This window comes from Malus sylvestris, chromosome 3, assembly GCF_916048215.2.
Source record: "Malus sylvestris chromosome 3, drMalSylv7.2, whole genome shotgun sequence".
NCBI lineage: Eukaryota > Viridiplantae > Streptophyta > Magnoliopsida > Rosales > Rosaceae > Malus > Malus sylvestris.
This window is the reverse complement of record NC_062262.1, coordinates 8,427,548-8,448,697: the sequence shown is the minus strand read 5'-3', so window position 1 is coordinate 8,448,697 and position 21,150 is coordinate 8,427,548. Positions and strand designations below refer to the sequence as shown.

Sequence of the window (21,150 nt, the reverse complement as noted above, 5' to 3'; positions counted from 1 at the left end):
ACAATGTTGCTCATCGACTTGCATGGATTGGACTTTCAGTAACCCAAACCTGTGAAAGGAATGAGATTCCTCCAAGTGTTATTCATGATCTACTTGTTGAGGATTGTGTAGGGCAATGATTTCAAAAGTCAAACGATGTAATAGTCTTTTTGATGAAATGAAATCTACTATCGTATATTTTCAAAAAAAAAAAAAAGAATTGGAAAATTTTATTTGAACCCATATGACTTTACTCTATACCTAACTCAAACATTATATGTAAATTATTATTTTTACCCTATTGTACAATTACCATAAAAAATGATATGCAATTAAAACTATTTTTTATTTTTTATTTTTTATCTATAAACCCACATTCAGTAATCGCCTCACCATGACAATTTGGTGAAATTGCCTTATTTAAAGGTCCAAATATAGTGATGAGATGTTGAATATTGTTTGAGAACCAAAAGGCACAAAATGTCTCATCCTAAAACAGCTTGCCTAAATAGCCGAAAGACACAAATTGAGATTGAAATCTCAAATGAGAGTACCAAGAAGACTTCAGCACAACCATTGTTTTCCACAACTGCTTTCTGGGTGCCGAATTTAATTTAACGATTCAAATAATAGTAATGAGATGATGACTTAACCCTATCGAGTTCTCTCACGATTCTCCATTAATGCAACTTATAAATCATTTCAACATTCAATACAATCGAAAGATTGTAAATTTTATCAATCGAAGAAAATGTTTTGAATACCTCAGTGCCTTAGTTGATTCGATGGAGAAAGAGCAACAAAATTCGCCCACACCGTTCAACATTTCTCATTGCTTCAATGACATACCGACATTTTAGGGTTTAGATTTTGGTTTTTTTATTTTTTAATTGGGTGTAAAGATAAATGCACATATTAGGATGAGTTTGTGAGGGTAACTTAGGAAGTAAAAGTGAATTTAAAGAGATACTAAAAGATAAATTAAATACAACATGGATGTAGAGAGAATAAGTTCGGTGTAAATAAAATTTCCCTTTTAAAATTTTAGATTTTTTTTTTAAATTTTTATTTCATGTAATGAGTGCAAATTTTAGGGGTTTTAAGGCAAAAGTGAATAAAAACAATAATTAAAAAAAAATTAGGTATTGATAATATTCTAGTTCGTGGATTAGTCGACATTGATCAAATGTTTCATAATTCTTATACTATTTTGACTTATCTAATTCAGCTTTGTACTTGAAACTAGTGCAATCCCAGCTAAGAAGGTGAACAAACGGAGCTCAAGAGTACTAATATCGAAAATTAGTCATGTTGTAAATGTATTAATGTAAATTATTCCGTACAACTCCCAATGAGGAGTTAATCTGATGACTTCACTTGAGGCGGCGATCCCACCACAATGGCTAATTAGATAGTGATATGTAATTTGCTTTACTGTGTCACCTTCTCTCTCTCTGTTCCATGCATGAGCCAGGCAGAGGCGGCAACTAATTGCTTTTTTTTAAACACTAATTAAATCACAGTCCACAGCGTCAAAAGAAAGCTTAAATGCGAAGAAATTTCGTCGACCACCCAAAACCCTAAATATAATAAAACAAAAAGAGAGAGAATTGAGGGAATAAAAGTAAAAATATACAAAAGCCTCTCCCTTGCTTTCCTCCTCTCTAGCTTTCTCTTTTCTCTTTTCTTTCTTTCTTGGCTCTGGTATTCCCTTGGTGTGATTCTCCACCACCATATTTCCTAAAGACCCATCAAACTTTATAAAAGAAGAAAAAAGATCAAACACCATGGTTTTCTCATCTATTCCAGTCTATTTAGATCCTCCCAATTGGCACCAGGTGAGGTTTTCTCTAGCTCGAATTTTCCATCAATAACTTCTATCGTCGCCAAAATAGAGAAAAGGGAAGAACAAAATTAAAAGCAAATTAAAAAGATAATTATTCCTATTCCTTTGTGATATCTTTGTGAATATACCAGAAATATTTGTTTCTTTTGATTAACTCATAGTTTCTTTTGATTTTTATTATCTTGCAGCAACCAAATCATCATCCACTAGGAAGTACTACTACTGGAAGTGAAAATCCACATGAGCTTCCACCACTGCCTCCACCACTGCCTCCACCACCGTCAGTAACTCATGTTGGTGGTGCAGCCAATATTGGTGGTGGTGGAGGCCCAGGCTCCATCAGACCCAGTTCGATGTCTGATCGAGCCCGTCTGGCAAAGATTCCACAACCAGAAACCGCGCTCAAGTGTCCGCGGTGTGAGTCCACCAACACCAAGTTTTGCTATTTCAACAACTACAGCCTCAGTCAGCCTCGCCACTTCTGCAAAACATGTAGGCGTTATTGGACCCGAGGAGGTTCCCTAAGGAACGTTCCCGTGGGAGGAGGATGTCGTCGAAACAAGAAAAGCAAAAGCAACAACAGCAGCAACAGCAGTCGATCCAAATCTCCAGTAGCCACTGGCGATCATATCCAAACAGGTTCCAACTCAATTACCAACAACTCATCAGATCATATGATTGGTAATATTACTCATCATTTTTCAAACCTTCCACCGAGTACTCATCAATCACTACCATTTCTAGCATCATCCATACAAAGTCTAGGTCGTTATGGTGGTGCTGGGAACATGGGATTGAACTTCAATGAGATCCAGCAGGAAGAGACTGATCATCACCATCATCATATGGGGTTTCAATTTCATCAGATTGCAGGAGGCAATAATATGAACAATTTAAGTGGTGGAATATTAGGAGGGGGTCATAATAATCAGTGGCGTAATTTGAACTTGCAGCATATTCCATTCTTGGGCGGTACCGGGTTCGAATCATCAACATCAACAGGTTTATACCCATTTCAAACTGGTGATCTAGGAGTCGATCATCAAGCATCAACCCATCCAATGGTTGGGAATAATTCTAGGATTAGTACTGAGCAGTTGCCCCCTCCAGTGAAGACTGAAGATAATCATGGTCTTAGTTTGACGAGACCTTCTTTGGGTACTGCTATTTCACCTGAAATTAACAATAGCCAGTTCTGGGGTGGAAATTTGAATGCGTGGACAGATTTATCAGGACTCAACTCTTCTTCCACAAGCCATCTCTTGTAACTAAGGTCGACGGTGATGAATTTCAAGAACCCTAATCATCATTGCTGATTAGAGGTGGAACCAATTAAGAAATGGTAGGCTTTCTATTTTGTATTTTATTTTGTTTTTATTTTTAACTTTGAGTACTTATGTTGTGCTTGTTGGTATCGTGTATCAGTGTATGGGTTTAATTACATATGTATGGAGTACTTGGTCCTTAATTTGTGTAGCATGGGGTTGTATCTGAACACTATGAGATGATCACTTGTTATAAACCTCTCATGTCTTCTTTCTGCCACATGCATTTAATAGTAACCCTAATGCAAGAGAAATGAAAATGCAAGAATAATGTCTACTCATTGAATTTATTTATTATATTATGAGTCCTACTATTAATTATGTGCGTACGATTTTGCATTGATTGTAAGTCTCTCTATGTCTCTCTGGTTTAGGTTTTAACTAAAGTACTTGGTTTGATCCACATTTCACCATTGCTCTGAAAAGGTTTGCCTTTAGGTCATTCACCAAGCACTGTCTTCAATGGTCTCTCTCTCTCTAGCAAAAATTTAATGAACGAAAAGTGATGTGTCATCAGGACTTGAGAGAGGGACACTGACTCCACTTCGCCCATTTTCCCAATTCCTGTAAATGTCGCAAATTTTGAACTCCCAGAAAGCTTCTTGTCTCATGTTTTTATGAGATTCGAATTCAATAGGATGTTAATTTGTTTTCAGTTTTCACCTCAGCAGGAAAACATGTTTACTACATTTAGATTTGTGCGTCAGAGAGACAGATGCATGGGAGGAGAGAGAGAGAGCATCATTATCATGCATACAAAACAGTACCATATATAATGATTTTGTAATAATAATAAGAATGATAAGGTCAGTGGAAGTACTTATTTGTTTTGGGTGGGTGAAAGTGAAAGTTGACAACTTTGAAGTGAAATGTGAGAAAATGCCAAAAATCCCACTAAAAACCATGCATGCAAGTATCCAATTTTCTCAACCAAATGTGCATGAGTTAATTAATTTGTTTTTTCAAATACTAGGTAGGTCAAAGAACTATTTTCGTTATTTTTCTTTTTCTGCAGCATTATTTGAAGATAGTGAATTCGACACAGAACTTGGGTGCAAGCCTTTTTTAAAAACTTTTTTTAGTGTTTACTACTTTAAAACCAAACATGGTTCCCCCAAACATTCTTTTGAAATTGGGTCAAGAAAATAATAGAATTTGGTCACGTTAGAATATAACAAGATACGATTATATCTCTACTGATCTCTGAGTAGATCGATGTAATAATTACATATTAGTATTGTAAGCCAAAAGGGGTTGGTCATCTTATGAAAAAGAGAGGAATCATGGATTTGCTTTTGTGAGAACCAAGGCTGCCAAGCAATGGACGAATAAAGCAATCCAACCAGAATGCTCAGAAGCAAAAACTTAAAGCAGACACTCTTACGCTCTCTCTCTCTCTCTCTCTCTCTCTCTCTCTCTCTCTATATATATATATATATATATATATATATTTGATATTGGTCATGGGACGTAGACTGCAGAAACAGTTATTGTGAGAAGAAAATGAGCATGCATTATGCATATGGGCCGTGGCAAAAGGGCAAGCAGAAAAGAGGAGGAATGGCTATTGATGAAGCCTGATGAGAGACTGAGAGAGGTACGATCGTTTAGGAAGAGCAATGCAACGCAATCAAAGACTAATTCAAAGCATGCAGGGCTCGGAATTCCACGACCTCAATTTTTATGTTTGTTCATTTTGTTGACCCACTCATTGATAAGTGTGATATCTACTCTCTCTCTCTCTCTCTCTCTCTCTCTCTCTGTAGTCTTCTGTGCTTGTGTTCGTTGAAGCAGATGGGCCTGCGTTTTATTTTTCCTTTTCACTTTATTCCTCTTTATCACCTTCTGACGTTCTTCTTCTTCCAAATGGGCCATGGTATAATTTACATTTCTTTTTTTTTCTTTTTTTTTCTTTTTTTATTTTTTTTTACATTTGTTCTTCTTTAAAACCTTAAAAAAATTCCAATATACTCTTTAGTTAATATATAGTAGTTACTTGCTACCAGCTGCATATTCAGTTTTGAGTTGTTAGTTTGTGCTAGGTTTGCCTTCGTAGGTATTCAGTTAGAAGTAGGATAGGTCAACAGTTTGCTGGGTTCTCTACAAGTCGAAGGATAATGATAAGCTTAAAACAATATAGTTTTGCCCTTAAGCATGCATAACGCCAACCACACTATTGATAAAACTAGGTCCATCTTTTTGGAATGGGTGAAGCTATTCACACATTTAATTTTACCTTCCACACACCTATTGTTAATTTATGTCATTTGATCTTTTTTAATTTATTCAATTCGACGATCGAAAATTAAAAGAGATATGTGGAAGTTAAAAAGAATATGTGTATAGCACCACCCTTTGAAGAAACACAGTGAATATGTTATACTGTTCCTATTGGCCTTTTGACTTTTTTTATTTTTTTATTTTTTATTTTTTGTGTCATGGGATTTAGTTTTATGTCTCCTTCGTTGTACAGCCCTTATGTGTAGTCCTACTCTTCTAATTCTTCATTACCCTTGATGTTGTTGTTAAAAAAACTTTATGATTAAATTCAAACTCCTAAAACATAGTAAACAAATTGTTATGATTTTACTAAATTAACAGTCATTACATGTATCACATATCTTATTATCAAGGTATACTTTGCTATAGCATGATCTTTTCTTTTAACTCTAATTATATATGATCTTAAATATACATGCTGTACTTGCGTCCTTAATTAGCTTTCATTTTAAACTCAGTTCTTTATAATCCCGTTGCAGGTATATTCTATGTTTTATGTAAAACTATCTAAGCAACTTCAGAGTAGTTTGTTTAAGATTAATTAGATTCCATGCGCTCTAATCTGAAAAGTATATTCATCGGTCCCAATTTCATAGAGGGGGTCCATATGATGTGGAATCCATACTTTTGATATTATATATGTATTATATATGTAAATTACATATAACGTGCCTTACCAAATTATTTTATCTTGCGGCTTCAATACTAACCTTGTTATGGGTATTTCAGCCATTAGCTATATATAAAATAATATTACAAAAAACAATAAGACATTTAACTATTTTACAAAGTTATTAGTTCTAAGCTCATGTATATTTGATATTCCATACATCAAAGAGCATAAGGAGAGACGTGGGGCTTGAAAGAAAGGCATGTTATAGTATCTTGTGTCACATCATACTCCATTGTATAAAGTATATATGTGATATAATACTCCACTGTAAGTTCTCTGAATTTCAATTGGAAAAAAAAAAGGCATGTTATAGTATCTTGTCACATCATTGCCTCCATAATAGGAAAGAGATCGTCTTCGGATCTCTTCCACCAAGGCCACTGGATCAAGTGATCCGGACCCTTGAAATTTGATCAAACGGCTAAAAACAGGGGTCATCTTTAAAAGTTATAATAACTAATTTAGTCGTTGGATCAAATTTCAAGGGTCCGGATCACTTGATCTGGAGGCCTTGGTGGAAGTGATCTAAAGAGGATCTCTTTCCTCCATAATATAGCATGATTTTCTGTGATTGAGCTAGACCTGACAATTTCTTACACGACATGTTAACACAAGTAAACGACACGAAAAGAATGGGTTTCAAGTGGACACAATAACTAATTGGATCGTTATTGAGTCACACAATAAGAACCTATTAATAACAGGCACGTGGGTAACCTGTTTCGATACATTAAGAAAAATGTTATTTTCATGATTTTAATTTTTTAAACTATGTATATATGTGTATTATTGTATTATTATATTTAAGTTTTATTTATTTATTTATTTTTATAGTATACTATACGCAAAGAGTGAGATTAAAAAAATTATAAAACACCTTAAAAATAAAAATATCAAAAGTAAACTAAAAATAAAAAATCACATTAAAAATTATAATAATTAATTTACAGTGCAAAAAATGTGAAAAAATCGACAAACGCTCGTGAGCGCATCCTCTACACTTTGAGGATGGGTACATCGCCGTTTCAATTTTTAGAACCATACAAGCCCTCATGAATAGTATATTTAGGGGAGTTCAAAATAAGTAAATTTCATAATAATTAATGTACAAGTCTAAAAAATATGAAAGCATATATAAACGTTTGGGATTGCATCCTTAACCTTGAAACACAACTCTCTTCATTTTGCATATCCTTAAACATTTGGTAGTTTGTAGTAATGTACTAATGTTTTTTCATTAGGATCTTATTCTGGGGTCTATAATACTTGAAAGACAAATGTTTTTTTTTAATGTTTTGATGTAATATTGATGTGACAATGTAATATGCATATACTAATTTAATATTATGTTTTCCATTTTTTAAGTCAAATTATATTTTTCATTTTCATTATTTATTGATTTAAAATATATTTTCTTTAACAGATAACGGGTCAGGTCATATTACCTAATAATATTAATGGGTCAATTTTGAGTCGGGTCATTTACTCGTTTACTTTAATGGGTGTGTTACACGAGATGACTCATTAAGATATCGGGTATGTCATGAAAACGATATGAATGTCAGGTATAGATGGAGCTACCTGAAGAAGTTGTCCTAGTTCTTGATGATCCTTTGCGGAATGTTGATCGATAATGTGGTAGTTAGCCTTTCATTCTTTTTTTTTTTTTCCCTTTTAGGTGGAATATTACTTTAATTCCCCAATCTGAGAGAGAGGATTCTATAGAATTTCAAATTATGTTCGATTGTCTCACTGTCTTATCGTCTTGTTGACAATTACTTTCTTCTACCAGAAGCACATTCTTTTGTGTTTAAATTATGTTACATCTCATGAGCAAAACGTATTATGTATGTGCATGGAAAGTTCAGTAACATACTATCTTTTTTACACAATTTTTGACACACATTTTGTAGGCTCACTTCATAATATGTTTCAACAATCTGAACCGTCTATCTTTTAAGTCTTTTCTCAAAGATCGTGTCTACAAAAAATCACCCAAATTTGAAATCATCTAGCATTAGATTATTAGATTAAGAGTTTAGGGTTTCTTTGTAGAACCGTATTCGTTTATTTTTTCACTCAAATGAATGTCTTAATTATTTTAGTTTTGTCTAATTTTGTGATATATATAGGCCCCTTAAGGGAAATGATTCCAATTTTATTTAAAAAAAAATAGGGATTAGCTGTGGAACCCACTCTACAACGCACTTTAATGATCTGAACCGTTTATTTTGTAAGCCTCAATTCATAGATCATCCTTGCAAAAAATTAATTTAATCCGAAATCATTTTCCTATTTAATTATCACAAAGAAATTTCATTGTTTCTTATAGAACAAAATGTTCGTCAATTTCTTGAACTCAAGTAGATATCTCAAATATTTCCAATTGGCTAATATTTTGTAAGAATGATCTAAGAGGTGCAATTTGAAAAAATGAACGGTTCGGAGTGTTGAAGTTTGATGTAGTGTAGGTCTCACAACTAATCCTCATTTTTATCAAAACAAATAAAAATTCCTTCCCTTAAAGATTTTCTATATATATATATATATATATATATATATATATATATTTTCTTTTTTTGGAAAAAGTAAAAGCTTCCTCCATATATATATATATATCACAAAGGCATATATTAACTTCTTTCGATAATCCTAAATTCTTAATCCTTTTTACGGATATAGAAAAGCAAGGGGGCCATGTTCCAATTAATAATTACACGTACCATGTGATATGAAAGGTTCCAAATCGCCCGAACAATGAGAAAATTTTCATTATAACCAGAACACGGATGGTACACCACATGTTTTTATATAAATTGTAAAAAATTTATCTTTAAAGTTCTTAACTTTTTAACACACATATCACACCATTTATATAATAACACATGATGTATTGCTCCATATTCCGGTCACACTGAAAAATTGGGCCAATACAACGACAGTTCCTATCTTAATTACAGCATGTTTGTGGAGAAATTTTGCATTGTGACTGGAAAACTAGTGGTACATCATGTGTTTTTATATAAGTGATGGAAAATTTTATTTTTTAAGTTATTCACGTTTTAACACACTTATCCTACTATTTGTATAATGACACATGATGTCCTTTTCTATGTTTCGGTCACACTGAAAAATCTCTAATGTTTGTGGAAATATTTCTTAAAAAAAGCAATGGATATTTATGATGGCACGTTTGGTTAGTGGATACAAGTTTGGGATGAGTAGGAATTTCCTTCTCATGTTTGACGAGCACACTTGTGAGAATGTGATACTTGTGCTTATATTCTTAAGGAACTCGATTCGTGAACCAAATAGTAGGCTTGTTCTATTAATACTTCATTCATGGACTTCTATATATATAGACTACAGGTTTACGGTAGAGTACACTCATTTTTACTTCTTACACGTTCCTTTTAATTTCTGGTCATCGAATCAAATGAATTGGAGAATATCAATAACCAAAAGTTAACATGAATGTATGAAATGTAAAAATGAGTATGTAATAGCATTATCCTATTTCTATATAAATTGTTCGCTTTTCAAACTGCAAAATATATGTCATCAATTAAATAGTTTTTGCTTAAATTATGTTTATTTCTGCAGTCTAGCAAGAAAACTTTACTTTGCAGTCTGGCAAAAAAAACTTTAATCTAGTTGTGTAGTTGTGATTTAAGTTCTATGACATTTATAATGAGCCAGTTACTACATGCATATAAATGTAATTACTTTATTCAACCAAAGTGTGAGAGTTTTTATTTTGTTTTCAGGGTCTAAAGTGTGAGTCTTTAGGAAATACAAGTCTTTGCATTTAGTTTTTGTTCATTTATCTGCATTTAGACTATTCTAATGATTAAAACATACACAACAACAATAATTAAATTTAGTCTTTTTAAAAGAAAAAATGGATTTTCTTAGAATTCCCTCCCCATCTGAATCTAAACTATATATATTAATATAACCTTGTTTGTTAAAACTAATAAAATTACTATTATACCCTTTTATACATGGCTAAAAGAAAATATTAGAAAAGAAAAAAAATTAGACATTATAGTAATTTTACACAAATAAATTTTTAATTTTTTTTATAAACCTCAACTATTTCATCTTATCTCTATTAATTAATGAAACTCTCTTTGTCAATAATGTAATTTTACAAGTCTAAATTTTACTGTTTTTTATAGAAACATCACGTATAGATGATGTTAAACTACCTCCAATATTTAAATAAATAAAAATAAATTAAAAAAAAAACCAAAAATAAAGCCTTCCACTCCCCGTTCTCTCTCTCCCTCTCTCATTCTCATTTTCTAAAAAACTATGTTCATACACAGAACATGTGTAGGCAAATGCTAGTCAATATTTAAACTCTCTCTCTCTCTCTCTCTCTCTCTTGCACCCACCCGTCTACTTTTTTCCCACTTTTTCTAACTTCCCCAATCCACTAAATTTTTTTTATATATAAATTTAATTTAATTCTTTTTAAAATTTTAAATCACACACATAGTGTGTACTGCATCCAGTCTCTTGTATTAAAAAGAATGGATTTTCCGAATTAACTATTGTTTTCTATTCACTAGAAATGTTCAAATAAACAATAAAGGGTTATAGCTACATTTTACATGTTTCAAGCTTGAGCTGATTTCCAAAATAGACCATGAGGCTTCAACTTTCTCACATTACCTGCACCTTGAGATTTTGAAATTGTAGCTACTTGCACTTTTTGTCTCTTAGAACATTTGTTAAATTGATGAGTTTTTTGTCGTTGTGTGCAAATGTGGTTTACAGATAGCCAATATAAGAGTCTCAAGCTTACTAGGTCATTAATTAAAAGAAGTGTCATACAATTAATTAAATTGAAGGCAATAAATGATACAATTTCAATACCTTAAGGTGTAATATGAAAAAATTAAAACTTCGTGGTCCATTTTGAAAATCACCCAAAACCTAAAGAATGTAAAATATAGTTAACGGAATAAAAATTAGTCAAGCCTCGGCAGCGGCGCCACCTCAACCCCCTGCCAAGGCTTGAATGAATTTTGTGGTGAAGAGGGTGGAGGCTTATTTAGCTCTATCATGCTAGATCAATGGTATTTTGGCTCAGGCCGGTTAATTGAATCCATTTAAAGTGGCTCATTTTGTACTAGAGATACTAGGACCACGTGTTTGTTTTCTCTATTACATTTGAGGAAGTCAAATCTTGAACCCATTCTAATCCAAGTCAATCTGATGTAACAAACGGAACCTAAAGGTATAGGACCTATGACTTCATTTGGTCTTTAGGATTGGATTGAAATAGAAGGTACAGACGATCATTTTCATTTCAAGGGATTAAAAGGAGTTTAGACATGAAAAAAAACTTATCCTTTCTAATTCTAATCCGCCCATTTTGGTTTTGAGGGACATAGAATGGATAAGTTTCCTTAACGAGTAATCTACCTTCTACCGTTGAAGTTGAACACATTTTTTCATTTCTTCCTTCAGCATACCTGAATATAAGTGGGTAGTTCATTTCAATCCAATCCTACTGACCAATTGAGGTCAACATTGCACACAACCTAAGATGCTATTGATTGCAATTTGCAGCAGACCAACTGCAGAACTTGAGATAAATAGCTGCTTCTTCCTCTTATCAGCCCAACATTCACAAAAACCATGCACAAATGTAGTTTCTGTTGAATATAAGCAACATCGCTTCACTAAAACTGAGGATGATTACAGCAGTCTTACACATGTTACAATTTGGTACATATCACGTCAGGTATATCTCAGCCCCCTCCTCTTCTTCCTTTTGTTTTTACTTTTGCCCCCCCTTCCTACCCATGTTGCTCTTTATAAAGAACCCTTCAAAGTATAGTATCATCCCACACAAATAAAAAAAAAATGAATAACTTACAGGTTTGGAAGGCGATCTTCCACCTTCCTCCCCTGCCAAAGCAAACCCGCTTCTTTTGATGCTTGAAAAGAACAAAAGAAACGAGAAAACAAAAAACTATCATCTGTCAATGGCATTTGTAGTAGTGGGTGGATGTGACTGGGTCTCAGGCTGAGCCTCGGCTTGTGCCTGGGCCTGCGCCTGCATCTGCTGCTCAGCAAACCGATTCATTCGCTCAAGTAACTGCGCAGCCTTTCTCTTGCCTCTATCTGTGCCATTTTGTGCCAACTCCAATAACAAACTCATCACCCCGAGTTTCTGAGCCTCTATTATATGTTGTTGGTCTCCAGAACAAAGATGCACCAAAACTGCAGCTGCATTTTCTCTGTTTCGGGGAGATCCAGTCCCAATAACTTCAACCAAAACAGGCACAGCCTCAGCAGCTCCAATGGCCGCTTTCCCTTCAGGGTGGCTAGACAATATTGCTAGAATGGCAAGTGCTTCATCCACCATTCCACCTCCAGGTTCTGTCAGCAGCTTCATTAGGGTCGAAACAACACCGGCCCTTACTGCCTTCCCCTTGTTACCTTGATAAATGCACAAGTTAAAAAGTGCAGTTGCAGCATCTTTCTTCCCCCTTTGGGTACCTTCACTCAGCAATTTAACAAGTGGCGGAATAGCTCCTGAAGCACCAATTCTAACCTTATTTTCATCCACAACAGAAAGGCTGAAAAGGGTCGCAGCTGCATTTTCCCGTGCTTCCATCCCTCCATTCTTGAGGACATGAACAATACCAGGAATTGCTCCAGATGAGATGATGCTTCCTTTGTTATCCTCACATATGGAAAGGTTGAGGAGTGCTGTCACAGCATGCTCTTGGGTGCGGGAGTCAGGGGTTGAAAGGAGGCCTACAAGCAGGGGTATTGCACCAGCTTCAGCAATAGCCACACGATTATCTGCATTACGTTTGGCAAGAAGGCGGATTTCACCAGCAGCAGACCTTTGGTCTTCGGGGTTTACTGACATCAGCTTGTGGAGGAGAATTTCAATCTTAGTGTGTTCTGCTGGCGAGCAGGCGGATGCAGTTTTATTAGGTCGAGAATTGGGTCTTTTTGGTGGTTCAATGCCATTTGCCTCGCACCACTGGGCAATGAGGCTACGTAAAGCATAGTTCGGAGTGAGGGTGTTAGAGAGGCTCTGTTGTGTTTTTGGACATGTCCCATGACCTGCTTCCAGCCACCTCTCAATACAGGAACGATCATATGTCTGCAGCAGTGGAAAACAAAATCTTTTAAATTAGTGGCAGCATGATGGACTGCATGTCCTCGGCGTGGACTTAAAATGTAAAAATTAATACAAGTATCCAATCTGCATGACATCTTTTCAGCCTCCCAGTCAAAAAGTTTTGGTTTGTTTTTGAAATACCATACAACGGAACTAACATAAGACAACCCAAGCTGATTGCAAATGGAAGACATATTGATCCAACAACTGGATACATCATAGATTCATAACAAACAAATTTCAATATAACAACTTTTCTATGAGAAGACATCTATTAACATGACATCTATTAACATCCCATTATTGACATCTGACACAAACAAGGAATGGAAAAAGAAATCTAATAACATCCCGTGAAAGAAGGAAAAAGGAAAAGGGATAATTATGGTGCAATTGAGTTCTTGGTATCAAAGAGCAAGCATGATATACCTGCCCTGTTGAAACAATGACGGGATCCTTCATTAACTCCAAAGATATTGGACAACGAAAATCATCTGGTATAACTGGGGGGACTTTGTGATTCTTATCAGTGGATGCTTGCCCACTGCAACTTGCTAATATATTCTTATCCATGTCGGGGTTTTCTGTTTGTACAAAATCCTTAATTTTTTTCAGTAGCATTGACATCTTCTCGATGCTCTCCCCAGGATCCCCACCACTGAAAGTAACCATCTCATGCAAGGCTAGTGATTCTTGTGTCAGTTCAGCTATCCCTGTCAATTCTAACTTATCAACCAATCTTCTTAGGACAGTTGGATCTGTTGCTGCCTCATTTTTACTGTAAATGGACAAGAGATCTTCATAGAGCTCAACATCAGGCGAATCGAACCTTCCTTTGGCTCTTCTAAACTGAGCAAGAACAAGCTCAACCTGGAAGACAGATACAGTTGAAGAATATATTAAACACTCAAAAATCTCAAATTCTTTTTTTTTTTACCACAAACTGGTGTAAGTTTCAAGCCATTGTGTTGTTACATGTCTGTGTGAGTTGATCATTCATACACTAAAGATCTTTTAATAAATTTTAGAGAAGATAATTAAAGAATTGCGCAAGGAAAAATCTGGCATCTCATTTTAACAATACATGACAAGGATCCCAAAGAAGTCAAGGCCAAATTCAGAAATATAAGATAGCTATTACATTGTGATCCCTTGTTATCACACCACATCCCAAAACAATGACAGGAATGTTCGATGATGAATATATACCTGTTCCTTAACTTCATCAGATATGTCAAGATTTTCATAGGAAAGTCCACTTAAAGCTTGCTCCAATCGAGCTGTCACCTCATGAAACTTCATCATAATTTGCTCCCTTTCCAAAACCTACAAGTATGATGTAAGAGGTTCAGGCAAGAGAGACCGAGAGAGAGAGTAATAATTAAGGCATCATCTGAATAGAAGTTCTAATTTCATAGTTTATTCAAAATAGAATATATTAATAAACATACCTAAAGTGAAACACAGCACATATCCAACAGAGCCCAAGCAAAGGATAGAAAGCAAGGACATTGACAAATGAACCTTATGATATGAAACACCCAAGAGTTTGTAACATAAAAAAGCCTACTCACAAGCATGTTTCGTACCAATTGGAAAATGTAATTCAGTATTTCTATCAAATTTATACAATCTGGTGACATAAATGATAAACACACCCTTTCTAGCCTCCTACACACCCCTATTTAATCATGGCCGTTGATTTTGTTTGATTAAATCAATCTGATGACCAGAAATAAAGAGCGGTGTGCGAGAATCTAAGAAGGGTGTGTGAAAATCACCTCCCTATTCACTAAGACGATGGTTTTAGTGAGACTTGAAGTTCAAATCTCAACCACTATACTGAGATCGGGGAACACTCACAGTTTGTTTAGCCAACTCATCTACAGTTTATTTCTGAGCATATATTTTTAGCCATCTTATTCCCTTCCTGACTCTTTCGAACTATAAAATAATATTACTCCTCAAACCCAAATACCCTATATTCCACCATTGCTGGAAAATCATAGGTTCAGGATGCTTATCACTTTTTCTTGCTTATTTTTTAATAACAGAGAAAATAAGAATGACCAGAAAACATGAGACTCCAAGAGAGATTGAGACTAGGCATTCAGAAACCCCAAAGGAGATATGGTATTTCAGGTTTATCATAAACCATGTCTAGAGAATCACCCCTGTAGCATTCAGAGCATTCTAAAAAATGTCAATTTCATTCTCAGAGCTCCACAAACAGTATGCGACCCCTTTCAACAGTTGGTGGCCATTTTCCACTATGTTATTAAATTGAAGTTATCATCCTAGAAGAACATGTTGAAAACATCAGAACTCTTTGCCATCTTGTTATACAGCTTTCCGCGAACAAGTTTAATGCCAGAAGATAGCTCAATCCTCAGTTCATGGAAGCTGGATGTTTAAACCTTTTTCTGCCCAAAATAAAAGTAGCGACGCTTTCCCAAAATTATGTGGCAGATTCATCAATCATACAGAAACCCCAACACCAAACAACCAAATTAACAACTAGAACACACTTAACAAGATGATTCCATTAGTGGTGATTTTCAAGAACTACTAAATTCAACATGTTCTTCTTTCCCCCACAAATGATTTTAAATATCTCCTCCAAAAGTGGTGCAACATCAAACTACCAAATTTCATCCACAAATAAAAGCAAGACCGAGAACAACAAAAATCTTGTTCACTTAGAGATGACATCAACAGTGCCACCACTCGCGGCAATGCAACTAAGAATATCCTACTATTGTATTGATTCTCGATTTTTACTACCAACCAATAGTATTCCGTTGACCTGAAAATTCCATTCACAGCCTCTTAGACCTTAATACTGAAGCAACATGACCATTCAGCCATCCAATTGGTGAAGCCGTGAAGACATACAAAAGTCTAACCCATAACAAGAGACGCAAGAATGCTAAAGTACTATATCTCGGTACAATCAGTAATGAGGGAAACAAAAACAATCAAGCAGTAAGGACCCGTTATAGAATGATGGGAACATCACAAACCTCAGAAAGCAACACCCTAAAAAATCAATGCAATATTTGTACAAAAGGAAATTTATATAAATTGAGATTTGTAATTATGACATCCTATTTTCGTTTGCTGCTAAGATATGCAAAATCCCCAAGATCTAATAAAATTATCGCCAAAACAAAGATGCAGCTGTACCCCAAAACAAAAGACAGAACTTTTTTTCTTTCAACGGAATCTTTTTGGGAACTTTCTATCCAATTCCAAACTCAAAAAGGTGAGCATGTATAGAATTATTCTCACCAAAACAAATTCACTCAAGCCTTTCGTCTAAATACTGAAGACTGCCATAATTCAAATCATCACAAATTTTCGGGAAAATAACGGAATCATGATTTTGAAGATATACTAAGCACTGAAAGAAGCAAACGAAATCAGTTTCAGAACCATTTGGTAGCGAAAAGAAGTCCATTCGATTGCTGAGAATAATGCGGCAACGGATAAGAAATTAAACCATTAATCCTCAGCTTTATTCATCCAAAAGTAAAATCCAATCTAGCAAGGCCTAACCCAACTGTTTTGCTAATCTTAGCTTAGATCTCAGTTTTCAACTTAGAAATGTTATTGCTTTGGGTGCTTCCACAGTAGTCAAAAGTAAGTAAGAACTACAGCACTTTCCAAATTCAAAACCAACAATCCTTTCCTCCATTTCCCTTCAACTTCCCGCATTTTCTCGGCGACCAAACAGAAAATCAAAATCAAAATCAAAATCAAAACCAAAACCAAGACAATCATCCACACCAACAATCAAACACAAAATGCAAACAAGAAAGAAGTTCAGAATCGAAAGATACGCACACACCAGGTAAATCTTGCTGCTCTCGCCTCCGAATCTGAGCAGCTCCTTGGCCGATTCCAGAGCTTCCATGAACGAAAGCAAGGCCTTCAGAGTGTCCTGAGAGACCTCCTCCTTGCTATCCCTAATCTCCTCGAACATTGGGGTCAGCAGCTTCAACCTCCTCGCCAAATTGCAGTACTGCTTCTTGACCACACACCTGTAGTCGGAGATCGAAGCTATTTCGTTGATCGTGTCGATCAGGCTCTGCACCAGAGCACCCCTGTCTTCCTCCATAGCTGGGTCGCCACCGATCTCGGCCATAACCGCACTGTTTTGTGGGGTTTTGCGTCTGAGGAGCCTGGACTCGCCGGAGAGTTGAAATGACAGCGCGTTTTTGGTCGTCTCTCGTGAGAGAGTGTTTTAGAGAGAGAGAGAGAGAGAGAGAGAGAGAGAGAGGGAGGAGAGAGAGAGCGGGGAGTGTGTTTTTTAATGTGGTGCGGCTCCGAGTCGGACTGAGTCGCTGACTCGGGACTTAACCAGGGTTTGAGTTGGGTTGGGGAATTAACCAGAGGTGTGCTGTGTGGACTTGGACGACTTGGACGACTGCGCTTCTGGAGTTTTGGTTGGTTGCTGATGTCTGTTGGTGGGCGGCGGGCGGTTAATTTGGTTAAACTACCGCTGGTAAATGTCAGAGGGGATAGTTGTGTCTCAGAACACGACAGATGTTTCTTTGCAACCTGACAACAAGTTTAAAATGCCAATCAGGTTTTTTCGTTTCGGTATTATTTTTCTTCGCTCACTTAAACAAATGTCTCAAATCCGACTTGTAATATCTGTCGTTGGATCGTTGGATAATCAAACTCACATAAACAACTCCGGAAGTTCATGAAGTTCATTAAGAACATTGCTATTGTAATTATGTGTGCCTATTCCGTACCTAATTATAGTATTTTTGCATTGGATAGTTTGTCTTGATTGATCCTTCAACCTCATATGAGCTAAAAAAATATGCGACGCGATTTGATTAGGCAAAGTATTTAATTTTTCAATGTATTTACATTAACAGGTGGAGGGCTAAACAATACAATAGTTCAATCTTAATAAATTAGTATCGAACTCGTCATCGATTAGAATTAAATTTAAGACCTATCATTTACAATTGAAGAGAAATACAACTAAAATGTGCTAAGTAACGTGTATTTTATTTTATTTGACCAGGGGGTGCAAGAATAAAGGGTCTTCCAGTGTTGGAGATTTTTTTTTTTAATAAGGCTTAACTTGCCATTAGACTACGCTGACTTGTCCAACCGTCATTAGATGCAAGAATTCAATTGATTGATGGCTCAAATTTGTACGTAGCTTCACAATATAATATGTGAATAAAGACTAATTAAGAAATTACAAGGGATATGTCAAAATCAACGGAAGTTTCATGATATTTTAAAACGGTGGAACCTACTTATGAAACTTTAGCTACATTCACTCTACATGTTGGTCAAGTTGGTACTTGATTCAAGAAGCCTCCGAAGTCTCTTCATGACGTCATATTTGAGAATCATCTTTCTAATCAAATAAGATATCGTTTTCACTAAAACAAAATTACAAATTTCATAAAATAGCATATATATGTTTGACAAAAAATAAAAAATAAAGTAGTATATCACAATAAAACATGTAAGCTCTTGATAATTTGATTGATCATCTTGGAGGCACGCACGCCACTTGAGAAATCACATCATGTCGGGCAGTCGAGCCAAAGAGGAAAATATGCAGACCGAGAAAGAAGCAAATAAAATACAATGCATATATGGTTGGAATTTGGAAACCGTTCCAATTATGGCATATAATGTGGGATATATTCTATTACCAAATGGAAAAATACCCAACAAGTGCCCTAGGTTTCCATTTATCATAATGTCGTACCATACGCGTAAACACCACCACTATCCAAATTCCAACTATTCCATTTGCATGTGAACAATCTGAGCTGTCTAAAGTCCAATGCAATACAATATTCCGATTGTGATAAATATATATATACACACACACGCACACATACTCCTCAAAGATTTTACTCCATTGCATTTGGTTAATTTAGCCTGCCCCACATACTCCTTAAAGATTTTACTCGATTGCATTTGGTTAATTTAGCCTTGCCCTTTGGGTAGGCCCAGCCCAGGCCCAGTTAGACTTGTAAACGGGTCAGATTTATTGGGTTTGGGTCGGGTTCAACCCGACCCGTTAAGTTAACGGGTCACCCAAACCCAACCCGTTAAGCTAACGGGTCATCCGAACCCGACCCGTTAAACTAACGGGTCACCCGTTTCACCCATTAACACCCGTTAACAATTATTTTTATTTTTATTTTTTTGCATAAAGTTTATTTTTTGTCATTAAGATTTTACTAAAATTACTAAAATATCCTCAACTAACGGGTGCTAACGGATGTTAACGGGTGCTAACGGGTCTAACGGGTTGACCCAAAGTGACCCATTATTTAACGGGTTGTTAACGGGTTCACCCGTTAACGACCCGACCCGTTAAGCATCCACCCAAATACAAATATTAACGGGTTGGGTCGGGTCGGGTTAACGGGTTGGGTCCAAAATGCCAGGCTTAGGCCCAGTGCCATCAGGGCAACTGTCCGGAACCCAAAATTGAGAAGGGCACCAAAAGTTAAAAATCCACATAACTAGGTTAAAAAAAATTATCTAGAGCCCAAATTGAACGACCCAGTTTTTCTACACATAACCCGTTTCTTAAGTTGAATGGCCCATGTTTTGGGTCATTAAAAAAATTTAAAAAAAAAAAACCATAAGAGGGACCACTTGTCCCTAATTAACCATAAGTTCCTAACATATCCTCCTTTTTCCACGATTCTCCACCCCCCTTTTGTTCCCACTTCCCCACTATCATGTATGTCGTCTCTGTCCTTTTCTCCCATCCATTGGCTGCAAGTGCAACAATTTCTCTCAAAACTCACTCACTGCAAGCTGTGCGCTTTAGCTTCCAAGCTGGCAAGCCGACATGTCCTTCTCATTCAGCGCATTCACCAACCCTTTTAAGTTTTGAGGTAAACTAATTCTTAAAATTTGAATTATTAATTCATAATTTAATATAAAATTTTGCATGTGGCATAGAATTATATGATAATTGATGTATAGAATTGTTGTTAACTTGTTGTTGATGAATTGAATTCTTGATTAATTGAATTATTTGATTTCATTTCAAACCCAATTTTTAAGTTCAATTTTATCAATTTTTCTAATATGTTAGACTATGTGTTAGTGTGGCAACCCGCCACTAATTTTACGTTTTTACAAATTTTAAAATCGTGATTTTACGAAAATTGTCTTAGAGACGAGGGTATTGACTTTTGTGAACCAACGTATAGTGAGACGTACGAAATATTTCTATAGTGTATTCCTGAAGTTCTCGATAAAATTTGTGTGTGTGTGTGTGTATATATATATATATTGCTATTTTATATATTGGCATAAAAAGATATTATTATTATTATTATTAGGAGGATGTTGAGATTAGAGAAAGAAAAAAAAAAAATGGGAGAACCGGCAGGGGAGGAGGAAGGGCAAAACTGCCCAACCGGTGAGAGAAAGAGAGATTAGCTGAATCAGGAGAGGAGAGAGGAAGGGCTGGCCAATCAGAAAGCAAGAAAGGAGGGAAAGGAGAAAGGGGGAGAAACGGGGGAAAGGGAGAAAGGGATAAACGGATTCCCCAACCCGAGTGACCCGTGCACCCATCTCTCCATATTTTCCAGTGGTTTTCCACCGAATTTCTCACGAATTGGATCAAGGAACCACTCCCAATCATCACCTAGTCCTTTCCTCTTCCATTTCCACCCAAATTTGGAAGGGATTTGATTGTAATTTGGTGAAAAACACATGTGGGTGCCGCGGGGAACCATATGTTAAATCCATCAATTATGAAACCATTTCCTTCAATTACCCCCACTAGAACACTCCCCTAGAACCCAGGAACAAAGTCCAAGCAGTGGTGAAGACGTTGGAACACCGAGGATGTCGAATTGAAGAACACCCATTCTAG

At 35.8% G+C, this 21,150-nt stretch overlaps 2 protein-coding genes across 3 annotated transcripts; one reads left to right on the top strand and one right to left on the bottom strand.

Annotated features, from left to right (window-relative positions):
* Positions 1–1,600: 1,600 nt before the first annotated feature.
* LOC126614194 (dof zinc finger protein DOF2.4-like) lies at positions 1,601–3,365 on the top strand. Of its 2 annotated transcripts, XM_050281780.1 has the most exons (3): positions 1,601–1,817; positions 2,014–2,464; positions 2,570–3,365. In XM_050281780.1, exons 1-3 carry the CDS (start codon positions 1,767–1,769, stop codon positions 3,091–3,093), a joined length of 1,026 nt encoding a protein of 341 aa, XP_050137737.1. In that variant the 5' UTR covers positions 1,601–1,766; the 3' UTR covers positions 3,094–3,365. The 2 variants fall into 2 exon arrangements, with proteins under 2 accessions (XP_050137737.1, XP_050137736.1); XM_050281779.1 differs by having other exon boundaries at positions 1,603–1,817; positions 2,014–3,365.
* Positions 3,366–11,756: 8,391 nt separating this feature from the next.
* LOC126615930 (U-box domain-containing protein 13-like) lies at positions 11,757–17,559 on the bottom strand. The gene is made up of 4 exons (XM_050283856.1): positions 17,110–17,559; positions 14,469–14,585; positions 13,689–14,129; positions 11,757–13,241 (listed from the first exon to the last, which is right to left on the bottom strand). Exons 1-4 carry the CDS (start codon positions 17,404–17,406, stop codon positions 12,096–12,098), a joined length of 2,001 nt encoding a protein of 666 aa, XP_050139813.1. The 5' UTR covers positions 17,407–17,559; the 3' UTR covers positions 11,757–12,095.
* Positions 17,560–21,150: the final 3,591 nt, after the last annotated feature.

Coding starts and splice junctions, on each gene's coding strand:
- LOC126614194 (XM_050281779.1), top strand. CDS start 1,767: ATGGTTTTCTCATCTATTCCAGTCTATTTAGATCCTCCCAATTGGCAC. Junction 1,818..2,013: donor ATCCTCCCAATTGGCACCAG/GTGAGGTTTTCT, acceptor ATTATCTTGCAG/CAACCAAATCATCATCCACT.
- LOC126615930 (XM_050283856.1), bottom strand. CDS start 17,406: ATGGCCGAGATCGGTGGCGACCCAGCTATGGAGGAAGACAGGGGTGCT. Junction 14,130..14,468: donor CTGATGAAGTTAAGGAACAG/GTATATATTCAT, acceptor TCTGTCTTCCAG/GTTGAGCTTGTTCTTGCTCA. Junction 13,242..13,688: donor TCATTGTTTCAACAGGGCAG/GTATATCATGCT, acceptor CCACTGCTGCAG/ACATATGATCGTTCCTGTAT.